This window comes from Camelus ferus, chromosome 9, assembly GCF_009834535.1.
Source record: "Camelus ferus isolate YT-003-E chromosome 9, BCGSAC_Cfer_1.0, whole genome shotgun sequence".
Lineage (NCBI taxonomy): Eukaryota > Metazoa > Chordata > Mammalia > Artiodactyla > Camelidae > Camelus > Camelus ferus.
The window spans coordinates 21,003,382-21,023,160 of record NC_045704.1 but is presented as its reverse complement, the minus strand read 5'-3'; the positions used below and the strand labels follow the sequence as shown (position 1 = coordinate 21,023,160).

General features: G+C 35.7%; 1 protein-coding gene across 2 annotated transcripts; it reads right to left on the bottom strand.

The window, feature by feature from the left end:
* Positions 1 to 656: 656 nt before the first annotated feature.
* Positions 657 to 19,751, bottom strand: ZNF567 (zinc finger protein 567). 2 transcript variants are annotated; one of them, XM_032488078.1, is made up of 6 exons: positions 19,619 to 19,751; positions 18,293 to 18,397; positions 16,210 to 16,283; positions 6,755 to 6,881; positions 6,406 to 6,495; positions 657 to 3,029 (listed from the first exon to the last, which is right to left on the bottom strand). In XM_032488078.1, exons 3-6 carry the CDS (start codon positions 16,216 to 16,218, stop codon positions 1,309 to 1,311), a joined length of 1,947 nt encoding a protein of 648 aa, XP_032343969.1. In that variant the 5' UTR covers positions 16,219 to 16,283; positions 18,293 to 18,397; positions 19,619 to 19,751; the 3' UTR covers positions 657 to 1,308. The 2 variants fall into 2 exon arrangements, with proteins under 2 accessions (XP_032343969.1, XP_032343970.1); XM_032488079.1 differs by having other exon boundaries at positions 6,406 to 6,492.
* Positions 19,752 to 19,779: the final 28 nt, after the last annotated feature.

Sequence of the window (19,779 nt, the reverse complement as noted above, 5' to 3'; positions counted from 1 at the left end):
GATTTCCAATTCTTATACATCAAAATCTCCAGTGACTTTTCACTTGGGATTTTCAGAGACCCACATCTCCTGTGAGATAAATCAAGGTATAAAATGCCCATTTTATATAGGACTACATTATACACAGGCTTACTTACATATATTTTTCCTAATTCTATTAGACTGACTCCTACACTCCCAAATTTTATTTAGCTATGCAACTTCTCAACTTCTTTTTCTTTAGTATAAATTCTTTGACGTTGAATAAGGTGTAAGCTATTGCTAAAAGTACCCCTATAATCGTAACTATAGGGTTCCCTCCAATATGAATTTTCTGGTTTTGTGTAAGGCTTAAGCCACAGCTGAGGTCTTTCTACATTTATTACACTTAAATATTCATCTACAAGTCTTCTCACAATCGTAACAGTATAAGGATTTCTTTTTAGTAGGAATTCTCCAGTTGAATGACTGTTAAAAGACCTGTCTCCACTTGAATTACAGAGCTGTTACTCTCCAGAGTGAATCATCTCAGTGTTGAGAAAAGTCTGAGGGATGTTTGGCAGTATCTACTATAACTGAAAAATCTTTACATATACCTTGGACTGAGTAGCTGCAGTCTTCATATAAAATCAACAGAAATATAAACACACACACAAATGCACAAAGACATATACAAGTATATTTATAGCAGTATTTTTATTACAACACAAAATTATAAAAAATAGAAATAACTATCAAGAGGATAAATAGCAGTATATTCCTAAAATGAAATACTATACAGAATGACAATGGATACACTATTGCCACATGCAATAATGCATGAATCTTAAAAATACTGAGAGAAACAAGACACAAAAGAATTCATAATGTATCATAAAATATATATTAAGTTTAAAGCCATGCAAAAACTACTTCATGTTAAAAGCCAGGGAAGTGGTAATCTTTGGGGAAGTAACAACTACTTTTTATTCCAGAGTGCAATGAGAAATATACTTCCTATTTTTTTCCTCTTATGGAGACTGATGCTTATAACCATTTTGTATCTTGCCTCTGTATTATATAAACATTTAAAAAAATAAACTGAGTCAGCAGGAGAACCTGAAAACTTAAAAAATTAGCTTCATTGCTGATCGATTTCAGTATCAATAATACCCATTTTATATGCTAGTAAACAGTAGATAAATAGTTATGTGGTGTTGTACTTTAATAATTATTATTACATTTGTGGTTAAAATTACCTTATTAACATGTTTAAGCATGCTTTTTTTTTTAAAAAAAAAACTAAAGTTTTACAATAATTTAGGCTTCACAAAGAAATCATATCATTTATTATTGCATTTCCATGTTTTCTCCCTTGTGAGTTCTCTGATGGACAATGAGGTTTCTCTTATAACTGAAGGACTTCCCACACTCATTACAAATATAGGGTTTCTCCCCTGTATGAGTTCTCTGATGTACAATGAGATTCGTTTTCTGGCGAAAGCACTTTCCACATTCATTACACTTATATGGTTTCTCTCCTGTATGAGTTCTTTGATGATGAATGAGATATGACTTCCTGCTAAAGGCTTTCCCACACTGAGGACATTCATAGGATTTCTGCCCTGTATGTATTTTCTGATGTACGGTGAGGGTTGCTTTCTGGCGAAAGGACTTCCCACACTCATTACAAATATAGGGCTTCTCTCCTGTGTGAATTCTCTGATGTAGATTGAGATTTGTCTTCTGACTGAAGGATTTCCCACATTCATTACATTCATATGGTTTCTCTCCTGTGTGAGTTCTGTGATGATCAATGAGGTAAGACTTCATTCTAAAGGCCTTCCCACAGTGAGGACATTCATAGGATTTTTCCCCTGTATGTGTCCGCTGATGTGCTACGAGGGTTGTCTTCTGGCGGAAGGATTTTCCACATTCATTACAAATATAAGGTTTCTCCTCATTATGAGTCTTCTCATGAAGCGCGAGGGTTGTCTTCTGGGAGAAGGATTTCCCACATTCGTTACAAATATAGGGCTTTTCCCCTGTGTGAGTTCTCTGATGTACAGTAAGGTTTGCCTTCTGGTGAAAGGACTTCCCACATTCTTTACAAATATAAGGTTTCTCTCCTGTATGAATTCTCTGATGTAGGGAGAGTGTTGTCTTCTGGCGGAAAGACTTCCCACAGTCATTACACTCATATGGTTTCTCTCCTGTGTGAGTTCTCTGGTGGCGAATGAGGTGTGACTTTAACCTGAAGGCATTCCTACATTGTGGACATTCATATGATTTCTCCCCTGTATGTGTTCTCTGATGATCAGTGAGGGCTGTTTTTAGGCGGAAGGACTTGCCACATTCATTACAAACAAAGGGTTTCTCTCCTGTGTGAGTTCTCTGATGATCAATGAGATATGACTTCCTTCTAAATGAATTTCCACATTGATGACATTGATAGGGTTTTTCCTCTGTGTGAATTCCCTGATGCAGAATCAATACTGACTTCCTGCAGAAGGACTTCCCACATTCAGTGCATGTATGCTTTTTTTCAATATTGGTTACTCTTCTCCTTTTAGTATGTTCAGATGGGTTTTCCCTTCTGTAAGCTCTATTATGTGTAATTAAGCCTCCCTTTTTAAGAAATGATTTCTCACAGTCACTATATCCAAATGACTGTGCTGGAGTTTCCACCTTATGATGTTGCATAAGCACTTCACTATGACTGACAGTCCTGGCACGCTGATTATAGGCTTTGACTCCAGAGTGAGCTGTCTCTGGCTTTGTAATGAAGAGTGATTTCCCATATCCATTATACTCACTAAGTCTCTTCCGTGTAGGACTTAGATTACTGATGATTAACTCTGAAACATTTTTAAAAATCTTTCCATGAGTGTCATATTCAGGAGGTAGATTTGTTGAATTAATAGGGTTTTTGCTTGATGTAAATGTCTTTTCATAGGTATTACTCTTCTCCTTAATCAGTTTTTTGTGGTTGATTAATGCAACTGATCTAGAATACTTATCTTGTTGTTCCTTGAATTTCACTAAAAAGTCTTCAGCTTTCCAGCTTTCTTCTAGAAAAGAATATAATTAATAACAGTCTGTGAATCTTCACACAATTGCCATGGAAAGGAATTGCAATAGGGTCTAGTATATGAGGCCAAAAAGGACCAAGAACAAATTATTCCTTGCCTGGGAAAAGACAAGAACCAAAATAAAAACTCTTGCTTCATTGTGAAAAAAGATGAAAAATAAGTAATGAACACCAGGAACATTTCCACCTTGCACCAGAACTTCACACAGAAAGTGAAACAAACACAAGAAGCAGTGAGAAGACAAAAGCATGGTGGAAGAAGAATTCATGCTTGGGTAGGCAGACTCAGAGGCAATCAAAGTGAACCTATCAAGGGCATTAAGCTTCAAGTAGGATGAACAAGAGAAAATAGCAGAAAAGCTTGTTCAGGGAAACTATTAGAGGAAGGCTTCTAGAGGATACAGATCACAGCCTTAACTTTTATACATTCATCCCTAGATTGTAAGGTAAAAAACATCCAGCTGTTCCACCACCCGGTTCCACAAAACCATCAGTGGCTGATAAATCTTTCTAAGCATCAATTGTTTCCTAGTGTTTAGAAAAAACTCCTATAGGCTCTAATTCTCCATATAGCTGGGGGTCATCTTCTGTTGTGAGGAAAGTACTAGGAAAACACTTCCATCAGGAACTTTAAAACAGACTAGGGGCATATTCACTGGTGTATTCAGACTGCTGTTACTATCAATTCTTTCAAGATTGTTCAGTAACAAAACTCTCATGACCATTAATTATAACTATCCCTCTTTTCAATTGTTAACTTATTTTTTCAGATTTAAAGAAACACAGGTTCAAGTCTTTTCCCAATACAGTAACATTCCTTAATTCCACTTTTCCATATGGTGGGCCAGAAAGATTGTTCACTCTGGTTCTAGCTCATTCATTAACCTTAACCTTTATTTTTCTTATAAATTTATAACTATTTGACTCTGTAACTTTGCAATCATCCACCTCTAGTCAAACAATGTTAAAATCTAGGCTCAAAAATATGTTTCTTCCTTGAGTCCATTACCCCCAATATTAACATACAAGGTATTTCTCCTATAAACAAAACTTTACAGCACCCAGACTCATTTTGTACATTCAAGTAAGTTTTCAAGGTTGTCCACAAATCTGACAAGTCTCACCGTAAGGCCTAGTATTTACTGCCCTATAAATACCTCACTTCTTCTTAATCACGTGCTTTGCTCATGTTCTTTTAATCAGTTGACTTGCCTTCCAGTCTTATTTCCATTCATATTTAGAGAATCTTCAAGAAAAAGCTACCACTCTGTGATATCAAAACCCTTCACATATATTCCACCATCACTTTAAGCACTATTTCTTTATAACTTGAGAATAATTATGGTCTACAGAAATCATTTCAACAAATCTTTTCACAAACTTACACTGTGTCATAAATATTTCATGAAAAATGCAGACTTCAATGATAATCCTTTCTCATAAAGAAATGCGTTATTGGTCATCTCCTTTGTACTTTTCTGAGTTTACATTTCAATCCAACCATTTCAATGAGAACGTATAAAGCCATGGCCTGAGTAAGTACTTCTGAAAGGACTTACCAGTACCTGCTTTGTGAATGGAGGAAAAAAGATACCTCCTCTGTATAGCTCCACAAACAAAAAGAAAAGGAAGCAACTGCTGAGTACCTAACATGTTGTATACTACGGCAAGGAAGATTCATAGGATCTTACCTTTGAAAGAAAGAGTCCTTAAACATAAAACCATGTACAATCATGTATCAAATGATATATAGCCAGGAGTTGTGTGTGTTACAGCTAGTAAGTAGCATGGCAACTCAGCAAAAGGAAAGGTGGATATGATGGGGAGCCATCAAGAAACAGAAAGGAGAAGAAATCTGAAGTCTTAAAAGATATATACTACATGCAGGAGTGAACACAACACAATGAAAAGTACAGACATCATGACAACTCCTACGTGTACAGGGAACATTTAGGAGACCAGAGCAGGTGGAAATTAGCAAGAGTTTTCCACAAAAGAGAGAAATAAAGTCAGAAAGACCAGATGTGGGTTTATTATAGTAGTCCTTGTATGAAGGAGAATTTCAATTTCATGTAATAAATCATAAAGAATAAGGAACAAGTAATAACGTATCTTGTCAGGAAAGTAACAATATAAATTGAAAAAAATTAGGACAAAAATTATAGCAAAGCCAAATTTTAATTACAGTATTTAAGACATGAAATAAGAGAGTTGTCATTTTGTATGGTGTCAGTGAAAAATGAAAATATGGGAGGATGTAATTATCTCCCACAGGCTGATGAACACAAATTGTGAAGAGATCCACAAGAGATTATGACAGGGACAATCAAGCTGGTATCATGGCAGGAATAAAATAATCTGGAAACAGTTAATGGGAAGAAATTTAAGAGCTAGGAAAGTTGGTGATTTTCATTTTCAAAACACTGTCACAAAATAGGTGAGACATCAGAGTGGAGGACTCTTGAAGGACTAGAGTGAAGGTGGGAGAAATGTGCCAAGCATGTCAGCGTTAGAGGCATCCACGTGAATCAAAGAGCTAAGTCCTGAGAATGGATGTGATTACTATAATTTAAAAGTGTATCCCTTGAGGACAAATTAGAGAAGTAAGACTGAGAGTCCAGTGAAATAATATACATTAAAAAATTTGTGTGACTGTTATGTACGAGGCACTGTTCCAGGCAACAGGGTCAGAGCAGCAAAGAAAACAGACCAAGTTGGAAATAAATAAGCACTCAGAGAGTTAGTGTTTTACCTAAACCAAGGGTTGATTTCAGGAAAGATGATCAGCCATACAAAATGAACCATGAAAATTTAATGGAAGAAAATGGTAGCTGTGGCATTATTAGTGTAGGCCAAGGCAAATGAGTTTTAAAACAGCTAGATTTGTGGTGAGAATGAGAACTTAGACTTGGCATAGAAAACAAACCTGAAGTAATATAAAACAAAGAGAAAGAAAGAAAACAGAAAGCAACTAAGAAAAAAAATATTAACCAAGAATTTTTTCCCTTAAAGATAGATTTAAGAATGCCTAAAAGAAATCTATACAATGCAAGGAGATAAGGAACTGAGAATGCTAGAAAAAGACAAAAATTGAGAAAAAAGATCTAAAAGAAGGAAGGCTTATAGGACATTTTGATCAAGAGGGACAATTATCTTGGATAATATCAAAAAAATTAGGAAAGTCTATTATACAGGGAAAGCGATATTTGAAAGTTTAAGTTTTTTTGTAGGTACAATGGTCCTTTCAAAGGTTAGGAGCCTTTAAAAAAAAACTATGAAAATACTTCAAAGTGTCACCCACCACTTAAAAATGTATTTTCCAGTAGATTTCATCTGCCTGAGAGTCAGAAACTCACCTAAGCAGGTATGACCTGTACATGATGTCCATGGCTCTTCTCCCCGCTCCAACTTGAGGATCACATCAGGCTTGGTCATGTGACACCCTGCTTAAGGGAAGATTTGGATTAAGTTGCTCAGGCTTCAACACATTTGAAAAATTAGTAAGTGAATTTTCAATACTGCAAATTAAGATATTCCTTTGTGTAAGTCAGCTTAACACCTTGTACTAGGCAAGTGAAGACACAGTCATCCTTTCTGTCAACCAAAAGAATTCATCACCATCCTTGAAACTCAAGATTACACATAGAGTGGGCACTTTGAAAGGAAATGCACACTACTGTAACTTTCAAAGAGAGTTTTTCTCACCCACAGAAATGAGATGGCAATAGTTTTCCAACATCACATCCATGTATAGTGTCTTCTGAGCAGGATCCAGGTGCTGCCACTCCTCCTGAGAGAAGTCCACAGTCACATCTTTGAATGACACTGATCCCTGCAATGGTTTGGAACTGTGATCAGCACAAGCTGACTAGATATTGAGGACTAGCTTTAATCCTGTTCCTTTGTGACATTCGTATGAAAACTTGTAAAGAAAGCCTACCATTCTTCTTGTTTTGTGATTTACACTGTAAGGAAAACAAAAATCAAGGCAGAAGTACTTGTCACCAAATTTAATTAAATAACTCATTCTAAAAATATTTACTGTGAAGTCACTCTGTACCCTAAAACTGCAATAGTTTACCAGGGTGCCACTGTCGCTGTTAACAAGAAGTTATAGCCTCAAAGAATGTAACATATACCTTCAAGATAGTATGTGTCAACACAAATCTACAAGAAGGTGTTATGGTACTACAACAGAGGTATGCGCAAGATACAGTGTTTTACAAGGGCAGAACAATTTGTCAGGCTTCACTGAGGAGGTAAATTTTTTTCCTTTTCAAGATTAATGTGTTATGCAGGAGGAGTATGGTTTTAAAATGCAGGAGAGTAACTTTCGGCATATAGCAATAATAGAGTGAACTGGTTAAAAAAACAATCCCTCAGGTAATTTTAAAATCTGTACACAACACAAAATAAATAACTAATAGAAGGCACCTGGAAAGATACAAAAGCAAGCAAAATATGGAAGAGAGTTTATCCTTAGAGGACAGCAATGAGTAAGAATTGTTAAGTTTGTGACTTTTTTTTTGCATGAAGGTACCCCAAAGCCCACAGCTCATCAGGCAGAAAACCAGTATGCTTTCTCAAAGGTGATAGAGGACAGAATTAAGGGCTGGCAGATGTGCAGGAGATTTAGAAATAAATTCTGGAAATGAGAGAACTACAGAAAGAACGAGACCCAAAATCTGAGTATAAACCCTGTCAGTAGTCCAGGTTGATAGTTAAACTAAGCAACTGTTGGAGAGATCACAGGAGGCTTAGCAAAAAGCAGACAGAAAGATACCAGAAAGACTTCTGAAAAGCAGAAGTGCGCCAGTGAGATCTGGAGATTTCTCTATTTTTGATTAGCAGCATTCCACAACCTGCTCACAGCTTAAGCAGAAGAAAACCAAGCCTTACTGGACTGAGGTGTCAGAAGGTGGGGCTGACAAAGCAAAATATATTCTGTCTTTAAGAGACACACTTTAAATACCATAGTCAGAAACAGGCTTAAAATAAAAGGATAGAAAAAGACATACAAACATCAAACATGGGAAAGCTGATATGGCTATAGTAAAAGCAGAACAGATTTCAACTTGAGGAGTATTACCACTACAGACAAAGAGGGACATTTTCTGATGAAAAAGAGTAAATACATCAGGAAAATATAACAATTACAAATATATTTGTACATAAATAACAGTTTCAAAATACATGAGGCAAAAACTGACAAAAGTAAAACGAGATTTTAAAAAGTCCTAAACCATGGTTAATGTTTATGTTTGTCAGTAATTGTAGAGAACTAGACCAAAGGGGGAAAAATCTGTAAAGATTTAGAATCTCTAAATACTGACGAACACCCAACTCATCTGATATCTATAGACCACCACTTTCAATAATTTCATAACACATTTTTTCAAGACTAAATGCACTAAGAACATAAACAAATCTCAATAGCTTAAAGATAAGTCATATAAAATATGTTTTCTGACCACAATTAAACTAGATATCAATAAAAATAACAGATCAGGGTAAGTCCTAAATGTTTGGAGAGTAAACAATACACTTCCAACTAACCAATTTAGGGTCAAGGAAAAAAATGTTTTAAATTTCATAAAATATATTAAACTAAATACAAATAGACCAAATTTTGAAGATGCACTTAAAATAGGCTAAGACAGAAACATGTTTAAATGCTTATATTAGAAATCAAGAAAGACTTACTATCAATAATTTAAACTTTTATTTTAAGAAGCTTTAAAAAAAAAAGAGTAAGTTAAAACCAAAGCAAGTAGAAGGAAATAAGATAAAAGCAAAAACCAATAAAATAGAAAATAAATAAGCAACAGGGAAAAATAAATGAAACCTAAAGCCAAATCCTTGAAAGGATCAATAAAACTTAAAACCTCTAGTTAGATTGATTAAGAAATAAAGAGGGATGTCACATATGGCCACTATCAGATCCTACAGATATTAAATAGACAACACCTGGGCAAATATACAGAGGGAACCTTAATTCAAAAAGATACACGCACCCCAATGTTCATCGCAGCACTATTTACAATAGCCAAGACATGGAAATAACCTGAATGTCCATCAACAGATGACTAGATAAAGAAGCTGTGGTATATTTATATATACTACTCAGCCATAAAAAAGAATAAAATGATGCAATTTGCAGCAATATGGATGGAATCTGGAGATCAGAGCAGAAATAAATAAAATAGACACTGAAAAAAAAATAGAAAAGATTAATGAAACTAACAGCTAGTTCTTTGAAAAGATAAACAAAATTGATAAACTTCTAGCTAGACTCACCAAGAAAAAAAGAGGGCCCAAATCAGTAAAACCAGAAATGAAAAAGAAGTTACAACTGACATCACAGAAATACAAAGAATCATGAGAGATTACTATGAGCAACCATATGCCAATATAATGGACAATCCAGAAGAAATGGATAAATTCCTAGAAATACACAATCTCCCAAGACTTAAACCAGGAAGAAGTAGAAAATATGAACAGACCAATTCCCCATAATGAAATTGAATCACTAATAAAAAAAAAAATTCCCAATAGCAGGGTGGGCATAGCTCAGTGGTAGAGTGCATGCTTAGCTTGCACAAGGTCCTGGGTTTACTCCCCAGTACCTGCACTAAAAAAGAAAAATTCCCAACAAACAAAAGTCCAGGACTAGATGGCTTCACAGGTGAATTCTACCACATATTTAAAGAAGAGTTAACACATATCCTTCACAAACTGCTCGTAAAAATTGTAGCGTAAGTAATGCTTTGAATTTCATTCTACAAGGCAGCATCACTCTGATACCAGCTACACAACTAGACATCACACAAAAAAGAAAATTACAGACCAATAACACTGATAAATATCAGATGCAAAGATCTTCAAAAAAATATTAGCAAATTCAACAATACATTAAAAGGATCTTACACCATGACCAAGTGGGATTTATCTCAGTGATGCAAGAATGGTTCAATACTGGTAAATCAATCACACTGATCAAACTACACCAACAAACTGAAAAATAAAAACCACACTATATAATAATTTATTTATAAAACTATAATTATAAGCAAACCACACTAACTGAAGAATACAAACCATATGATCATTGCAATAGATGCAGAAAGAGGTTCTGACAAAATTCAATACCTATTTATGATTAAAAAAATCTCAAGAAAGTGAGTATACAGGGAACATAATTCAACATAATTAAGGCCATAGATGATAAGCCCACAGCAAACATACTCAATGGTGAAAAGCTGAAAGCATTTCCTCTAAGATCAGGACAAGACAAGGATGCCTACTCTCACCCCTTTTACTCAATATAGTACTGAAAGTTCTAGCCACGACGATTAGATAAGAAAAGAAATAAAAAGGAATTCAAATTGGAAAGGAAGTAAAACTGTCCTGTTTGCAGATGACATACTATACATAGAAAATCCTAAATCCCGGCACCAGAAAACTATGAGAACTCATCAGTGAATTCAGTAAAACTGCAGGATACAAAATTAATATACAGAAATCTGTTGCATTTTTATACACCAACAACGCATTTTTATACACTAACAATGAACTATCAAAAAGAAAAATTAAGGAAACAATTCTATTTACAATTGTATCAAAAAGGATAAAATACTTGAATAAACTTACCTAAGGAGGTAAGTCTTATACTCAGAAAACTATTAAGGCACTAATAAGAAAGTGAAGACAACACAAACAGATGGAAAGATGTACTGTGTTCATGGACTGGAAGAATTAATATTAAAATGCCCATACTACCCCCTGGCAATCTACAGATTCAATGCAATCCCTATCAAAATATCAATGGCATTTTTCACAGAACTAGAGCAAATAATTTTAAAACTGTATAGAAACACAAATATCTTGAATAGTTAAAAGAATCTTGTGAAAGAACAGAGCTGGAGGTATCATACTCTTTGACCTCAGATTATACTACAAACTTACAGTAATCAAAACAGTATGCTACTGGTATAAGAACAAACACATAGATCAATGGTACAGAATAGAGAACCTAGAAATAAACCCATGCAGTTATGGTCAGTTAATCTGTAACAAAAGGAAGTAAGAATACACAATGGAGAAAAGACAGTCTCTTCAATAAGAGTTGCTGGGAAAACTGGACAGCTACATGTAAAAGAATAAAATTAGGACATTCTCTAACATCATATTCAAAAATAAACTCAAAATGGATTAAAGACCTAAATGTAAGACTAGAAACCATAAAACTCCTGGAAGAAAATACAAGCAGAACACTGATATAAATTGTAGAAATAGTTTTTTGGATCTGTCTCCTAAGTCAAAGGAAACAAAAGTAAAAGTAAACAAATGGGACCTAATTAAACTTAAAAGCTTTTGCAGAGAAAAGGAAACCATCAACAAAATGAAGACAACCTACAGAATGGGAGAAAATACTTGCAAATGATATGACCAATGAGGGGTTAATATCCAAAATATATAAGCAGCTCATACAACTCAATATTAAAAAAAATCCAATTAAAAAATGGACAGATCTAAATAGACATTTTTCCAAAGAAGATATACAGATGGCCAATAGGCACATGAAAAGATACTCAATATCGCTAATGATCAGGGAAATGCAAATCAAAACCACAATGAGGTATCACCTTACACCTGTCAGAATGGCTATCATTAAAAAGATCACAAATAATAAATGTTGGTGAAGATATGGAGGAAAGGGAACGCTAGTACCCTGTTGGGGGAATGTAAATTGGTGCAGCCACTGTGGTAAACAGTAAGGAGGTTTCTCAAAAAACTAAAAATAGAACTGCCAAGTGACCCAGCAATTCCAACTCCTGGGTATACATCCAAAAAAACCCAAACTCACTAATTTGAAAAGATATACGCATCCCAATGTTCACAGCAGCACTACTTACAACTGTCAAGATATAGAAGCAACATAAGTGCCCATCAACAGATGAATGGATAAAAAGATGTGGTATATATGCAGTGGAACAGTACTCAGCCACAAAAAAGAATAAAATTTTACCATGTGCAGCAACACAGATGGACTTGGAGGGCATTATGCTCAGTGAAATAAGTCAGACAGAGAAGGATAAATACTGTATGATCTCACATATATGTGGAATCTAAAAAATACAAACTAGTGAATACAACAAAAAAGCAGCAGACCCATAGATATAGAAAACAAACTCATGGTTACCAGTGGCGAGAGGTGGGGAGAGGGACAATATAGGGATAGGGAATTAAGAAGTACAAAACTACCATGTATAAAATAAATATAAATAAGCTGCAAGAAAATACTGTATAGCACACGGAATATAGCCAATATTATATAATAACTATAAATGGAGTTTAACCTTTGAAAATTGTGAATCACTATGTTGTATACCTGAAACTTACATACTATTGTAAATCAACTATACCTCAATTTTTTTAAAAAAGGAGATACTCTAGATTAAAAGACACTGAAGACATATCAAAAAAATTAAAATTATAAATAAATACTAATTGTAAGGAAGCCAGAATGACTATAATAATATCAAACTAAGTAGATTTCAGAAGAAAAATATCATCAGGGATTAAAAAGGCATTTTAGAATGATTGGGGGAGGGGGGTTCAATTCATGAGAATATATAACAATCCTAAAGGTGAATGGACCTAAAAACAGAACTTCAAAATACAGTAAATAAAAACTTACAGAACTGAAAAGGAAAAATACACAAAACCAAATTTATAGTTGAAGATTTTGACTTTCCTGTCATTGCTTTAACAAACAGACTGAAAATCAATAAGTATATAAAAGACTTTACCATCACAATCAACCAATCTGACATGGATATTTAGAGACCACTCCACCTAGTAACACTAGAATATACATTCTCTACAAGTGCACACAGAATATTTGAACTATGGTCAGGTTGAACTACGATCCATGCTACAAAAGAAGTCTCCATAAATTTAAGAAGAATGAAGTCACATACAGCATGTTCTATGTAAACTAGAAATAACCAAAAGCTACCTGGAAAAATCTCCAAATATTTGAAAATTAAACACATTTCCTCTAAACAACCAATGCGTCAAAAAAGGAAATCATAAGAGAAATTAGAAAATATTTTCAACTGAGTGAAAACAAAAATACAACATGTCTGTATTTATTAGAAGGAAATTTACAGCATTAAATGTTCTATTGGAAAAAAAAAAAGGTCTCAAATCAATGATGTAAGTTTCCATGTACAAAATAAGAAAAAGTTAATTAAAGTAATGAAAAGTATAAAGTATAAGAGCAGAAATGAAGAAATGGGAAACAGAAAAACAATGGAGGAAACCAATGAAACCAAAAGTTGATACTCTGAAAAATCAGTGAAATTGATAAACATCTAGGCAACTGACAAAGGGGAAAAGTAAGAGTCACAAATTACCAGTAACAGGAATGAAAGAGGCACATTGCTACAGACTGGACAAACATCAAATGGATAAAAAGAGTAGATTTTGAGCAACTTTATGCCAATAAATTTAATAACTTGGATGAAACGGACAAATTCCTTGAATGACATAAATTATAAAAGCTCACTGAAGGAAAAAAAATTGATAGCCTGAATAGCCATAATTCTATTAAGGAAACTGAGTTGCTAGTTAAATACTTCCTGACAAAGAAATCTCCAGGATCAGATGCCTTCACTGGTGAATTCTAACAAACACTTAAGGAAGAAATAATATCAATTCTGTAAATATTCTTTCAGAAAATAAGAGGAGAGAATACTTCTGAGCTCAATTCTATAAGGCAGCATTACCTTGATACCAAAACCAGACAAAGATATTTACAAGGAAAACTATGGACCAAATTCTTTATGAACCACATACAAAACAATTCTTAACAATTTATTAGTAAATTCTTCAAGCACCATATGAAAAAATGATATATCATGACCAAGTGGGGTTTATCCTAGGGCTAACCTGATTTAATACTTTAAAATCAATCAATATAATTCACCCTGTCAATAAGAAAAAAGAGAAAAGTCATATAATGCAGAAAAACTAACAGATGCAGAAAATCTTTTGAAAAAAGTCAACATCCATCTGTGATAAAAACTATCAGCCAACTAGAACTTCTTTAATCTGATAAATTTGATAAAGAGCATCTATGTAAAACTTATCACTAATGTTACTCTTAGTCAAAGACTAAATGCTTTTCCCTTCAGTCAGGAATAAGGCAAAAATATCTGTTCTCACCACTTCTATTCAACACTGTACTAACAGTTCTAGACAATGTAGTACAGCAAGACAGAAATAAAAGGAATACAGACTGGAAAGCAAAAAGGGCAACAGTCATTATTCATGTATGACATGACTGTTTATGTAGAAAATCGTAAAGAATCTACCAAAAATTACTAGAATAAGTAAGTTTAGAAAAAATGCAGTTAATATACAAAAATCAATTGCATTTTCACATACTAGCAATAAACAATGGGAATTTGAAATAAAAATGAACGGCATTTACACTAACATAAAAAAATACCTAGGGATTAATATAACAGAACATTTGCAAGATGAATACACTGGAAATAAAACATTACTGAGAGAATTTAAAGAGCTAAATAAAAGATGTGCATCATATTCATGAATTGGAAAACTACATTATTATTATTATTATTAGTGATTACTATTCTTGAATTTAAACTGTTAATGAGTATTTTAATATTTTCCTCTCCCCTAATGGACTGTCTTAAACATTCTTAGAAGCTTCGGGTCTGATGCTATGAAAACTCTAAGAGTTACTGTTTAATGTTACTACAGAGTTGCTGTTTGGGATGTGAAAATGTTCTGGAAATAGATACTAGTGATGGTTATACAGCATTATGAATGTACTTAATGGTACTGAATTACACACTTAAAAATGGTTAAAATGATAAAATTTTATGTTATGTATGTTTTATCACCCCCCCCCCACACACACAGTTAAACAGAAAAGTGTACAAAACACAAACATCTGTAAGTGAGCACTGGGGTGAATACTTGGAGGACTGGAAAAGAAGCAAAGATGTTAATTGTGAAGACAAGTTGTCACAATGAGAGACACCCATGATGATATCAGTGGGAATGAAGGAAGAAGGTTCACCACTAAATGGTCGTGCAGTGGAAGAAGAGACATTTAACTCAAGTTAGCTGTGTTTGCAGGTGGGTAGGGGCTGGGGCTATAAGTAGACTGGGGGGAGGGGAGAATAGAATGGGCAGGAGATAATGAAGTAAATCGTGGGCATGTGCTGAAGTTATCTGTGGAAGACACACTTGGTGATATCTAGCCAGAGGCTAGATACGGTTTTGACACTCAGGGAAGAGTTCTAGGATTAAAATTATTTGAGCAGACTGAATAAGAACAGGGGACTATAAAGTGAAGAGAACCAATTCTGGAGAACACCAGTATTTAAGAGGTCCAAATATAAAGATGAATTTTCTTAAAGAAAGAATCAGAAGAATAATATCTTTGAAACCAAGAGCAGAATATTTGAAGAGTTACACTACTAGTTTAGTATGGTGATCTGAGTATAGACAGTTACTTCTGTATCTGAACATAAAATTAGAAGAAATGTAAAAATAGGAATAAATCTATAACACCATTTGTATTAGCATACTGTGGGAGTGTTACAGGCAGGTCACAGATTTTTAGGAGTTGTTAGCAGCTATGAGCAGAACTGAAGGATCTGAGAGGAGAAATACAGTATTCTCAGTTTTTGTTCAATCTGCCAAGCATAGCTCTATTCTCAAAGCCTCAAGACAGGACTTCTTGCCCCTAACTAGTAGCAAACTGTCAATTCCATCTCCATCTTGACTGTTTTTATCTTTGCAAAGACAAGTTCATGCAGTAATATATTCTCATTTAATATGAGGAAATGCATTTTTTTTTTGCACTTTTTAGCATTGCTTCTGGGTGAAGACTGAGAAAGATTTTGAATGATTATAGTCACTTAATGTGTGAACCCTGGTTAAAATAAGAAGGAGCACTTAAGGAAGGTAAAAGCTGATCTGACCAACATAAGAACTGCTTCCCTGAAGGGGAAGATAAGCAGGAGGATTTTAGTACAAGAAAGGCAAATACTCAAATATCCTTTAAAAAAAAAAAACAAACTATTTCAGAAAGGAGAGAGGAACCATCACCTCACCTGAGCCATGGTTTTGAGATTTGCAAGAGATGACCAGCCTTCCTCTGGGCTCCTCTTTAGAAAAGGGACGGTTCCTAAGAAGGCAAAGCCGAGATGAAAAGAAGCCACATGACACCACATAAGCTCTCTTATGACTTACAACTCAATTAAAACTGACTCCATTTCCCTTGCTTTGGCCCTTGTCCACCCTGCACATCCCACATAAATACAGGGAGAGAATGAACTAGACAAATCTTATTTTATCCCCAAAACTAGAGATACAGGCTCCTGGTGGCAAGAGGTTAGATTTTGGGCAAGCTCCCTTCCTCTCTAGTACCATCTTTTCTCTCCTAAGCTGCCTACTGTTATTAACTATTCCCAAGCTGTTCTCTGTTAAGGCTCTACCACTTACACAGGGACCGCAATACATGCAAACACCCATCACCCCATATTCTGATGAGTACCACTGATACAAACTTCTTGATGCTTGCCTATCTAACAGATATATATTGTGATTCTAGTTTTAATTTTTCTTCCTATGGGAGCAGATAAGCTTCTATTCATAAGCTTAAAAAAACTTTAGTTTCTTATCTGTGAAAGGGCTCTTATAATTCTTTCACTTTTCTATTAACTTATTTTTTTCTTGATTGAAATTAGATCTTGTTTAAAGGAAGGAAATTAATCCTGTAATTACTTAAAATAATTTCTTTATAGTTTTCCATTTGATTTTGTGTTTTTCCCATGCAAAAAATAATTTAAAAAAAAAAGATTATTGGTGGGGGAGGGTGTAGCTCAAGTGGTAGAGTGCATGCTTAGCATGCAGGAGGTACTGGGTTCAATCCCCAGTACCTCCTCCAAAAATAAAAAAATAAATAAACCTAATTACCTCCCCTGCCCCCCCTCTCAAAAAGATTATTAGGCCATTTGGTTTAGTAGCATAAGGGATTCAATAATCTGTATCAAATCACTCATCAAAACTGCCATCTTTATTATATACTTTACTTCCTTTACATACTTGAGTAAATCTGGACTTTAGTTCCACTGATCTGTTCATTTAACTGCCAAGATTACTCTGTAGGTATTACAGTTTTAAAACATACTTCAGTATCAGTAGGCCTACCTCCTCTTTTATTACTTTTCTTCCAAAATGTCTGGCTTGTTCATTTTCTCCTAAGAAAATTAAAGTAAAAAAATTTGTTGAAATTTTAATGGAACTCCACAAAATGTTAGGGAGTCTTAACACTATCATGTGTCTTCTGGTCCTTTTATTTGAGTCTTTAATTTTTGAGTCCCTTAGGAACACCAAAAATTTTTTTACATATCATGCAATCTTTTGTAGCTTATATTTTTGATGGCCACTGGCCACTTTCCATAGGTCCCTGATACGTATATACACATATGCATGGACACACGTATGTGAAGCCTATTGATTTGTTAATGTCTTTTCTAGCAAATCTCTGAGTTTTCTAATTGTTGTCATTGTTTTTTAGCAGGATGGTAACTTAGAAATTTTTCTGCCTCAGTCTCAGCAGATGTCCCAAAGATGGTGAGCAAAACAAGCTTCTAATTGTCTCTCATTTTAAAATAAAGTCTTGCAAAGCAGCTGACTATAAAGTTTTGCTACCATTAATTTAACTTCTACTTCAAAAGGCTGGAGAAGCTAAGAAAGGGAATGTCTTTTTAAGAGAGCAAATTATTTTTAGAACATAGTTTTATAGAGGGTAGAAAAGTAGGTGCTTCTGCCTTCCTTATATCAAACAAGGGACCCCTTGGACACTGATGCCACTATAAATCAAAGTGTTGAGAGAATTTGGGGGGGAAATGTACATGTTTCCAAGATTTGGGTGGGAGCAGGGGTGGCAGTGGTGACTGAGGTGGCTAATTCTCACCTGAGCTCCAGATGGGGAACCCATGGATGGAGCCTGGCTAGGTTGGCTTGGATCCTGTCCAAGAGAACTGATGGGAGACACAAGACCAGCCAGAGTAGGTGGGCCACTGCATGCCAACAGGAGGCAGCTGATGAAGTGGCTGTGCCCAGGAAAAAGGGAAGTGTATCTGGAAGTTCCCAGCAGTTGGTTCTCTCAGAAGGTAAGATATAACTTACACTAAATTATAATGGTATCAGTCATGTTAGCCTCTTCTTGTCCCTGCCTTCTGACTTCTCTTCCTTTTTCCAGCTCCCAATCCATTCCAGCTGGAGACTATCCACCTAGAGGGAGTAAAGATGGGACAAAATACAGGTTGAGGAATTAGAGAAGAAACTGATCATATAGTCTTTCACACAGCAGACTTCCAGCAAGGAGGGAGAGTTTCTGCTTTAAGATAAGTTTGAAGTATTGATTACTACAGTGAACATTTTATTTAGCTAAATAAGACTGATCTTGTGTTTAAATGTTCAACAGATAATTAAAAATTATCTTCACAGTAACTGAAGAAATTATTGAAACTATATCGTCCAGGAATCCATCCAGCAGAAGAAAAAAATTCACCCAAACAGACATTTTTAGAGTGGCAGTTATGGGAGAAAGTTTTTTGTGTGTGCGTCCAATGGTGTTCTACTTATGACAACATACTGCTCATTAGTCAATATTGGGGTTTCCCAATACACAGTTGTACCGTCTGGAAACTATTTTAATTTTACCTCTTCCTCTGTTTTAAAAATCTATTTTTTTCACCTGCCTAACTGCCACAGAGTCAGATTTTACAGGCAAATACATAATATTCAGATAATCCAAACAATACATAGTACTTAACTGGTCTTGCACCCACTCTCTTAGGTGTTTACTCTCAGTCACACAATGAGCCAGCCACATTCACAGTCACCGTGAATTGTGCACACAAAATACTTCAAAAATTGGACACATTCACAGTATATCACCCACTACATAATCACAATCCCACAGACATAAGTAATGCATCATCTCAGAGCCCATAACATACTTCCACACAACGCAGCAAAATTTTAACTCACAAACCCCTTACTGTCGCCTCTCCAAAGTCGCACAGTCTCAGACTTCGCACCTAACCTAAAATCAGACGCACGCAGAGACTCTTACTGTCATAAACAATCGAATCCATAACGTCACAGACTAACACACGTCAAAAAACACACAAGGAGAGGCGCAAAAAGCTACGCAAATGGAATGCCTGTGTGTGCGAGGCCGAGCTCGCACCGCCTGGGGCTCCCGGTTCCCTCCTCGGCGTTCCCAGCCCTTGGCTCCCGGTTCCTTCCTCTGCCTAGGATCTCGCTTCCCTGCTCGCTTTCTCTAGGGCCCGGACGCTCGCTTTCCTCCCCTCCTTCTCGGTCCAGGCTCCCTCTTCCTTCCTCGCTTTTCCCAGCGCAGGTTCCCGCCTCGGTCCTCTGCAATGCCCCCGGCTCCCACCATCACCAGCCCACCCAGCGCCCGCAAGACCCACCAGCCTCACTCACCTTCGACTACCGGCCGGCCGGCCGCGCCTGCGTACTCCCCCGCGGGCCGCGCCTCCCAAGCGTCCCCGCGGCTCCGTCTTCGCCGCCGCCGCGCGCCTTCTCGACATCCGGGCTTTTGCGGCCTTGAACTACATTTCCCACAGCCCCTGGGCCGCTTTGGG

Coding starts and splice junctions, on each gene's coding strand:
- ZNF567 (XM_032488078.1), bottom strand. Junction 6,496..6,754: donor TTGCCATCTCATTTCTGTGG/GTGAGAAAAACT, acceptor TCTTCCCTTAAG/CAGGGTGTCACATGACCAAG. Junction 3,030..6,405: donor TACAGGTCATACCTGCTTAG/GTGAGTTTCTGA, acceptor ATTCTTTTCTAG/AAGAAAGCTGGAAAGCTGAA.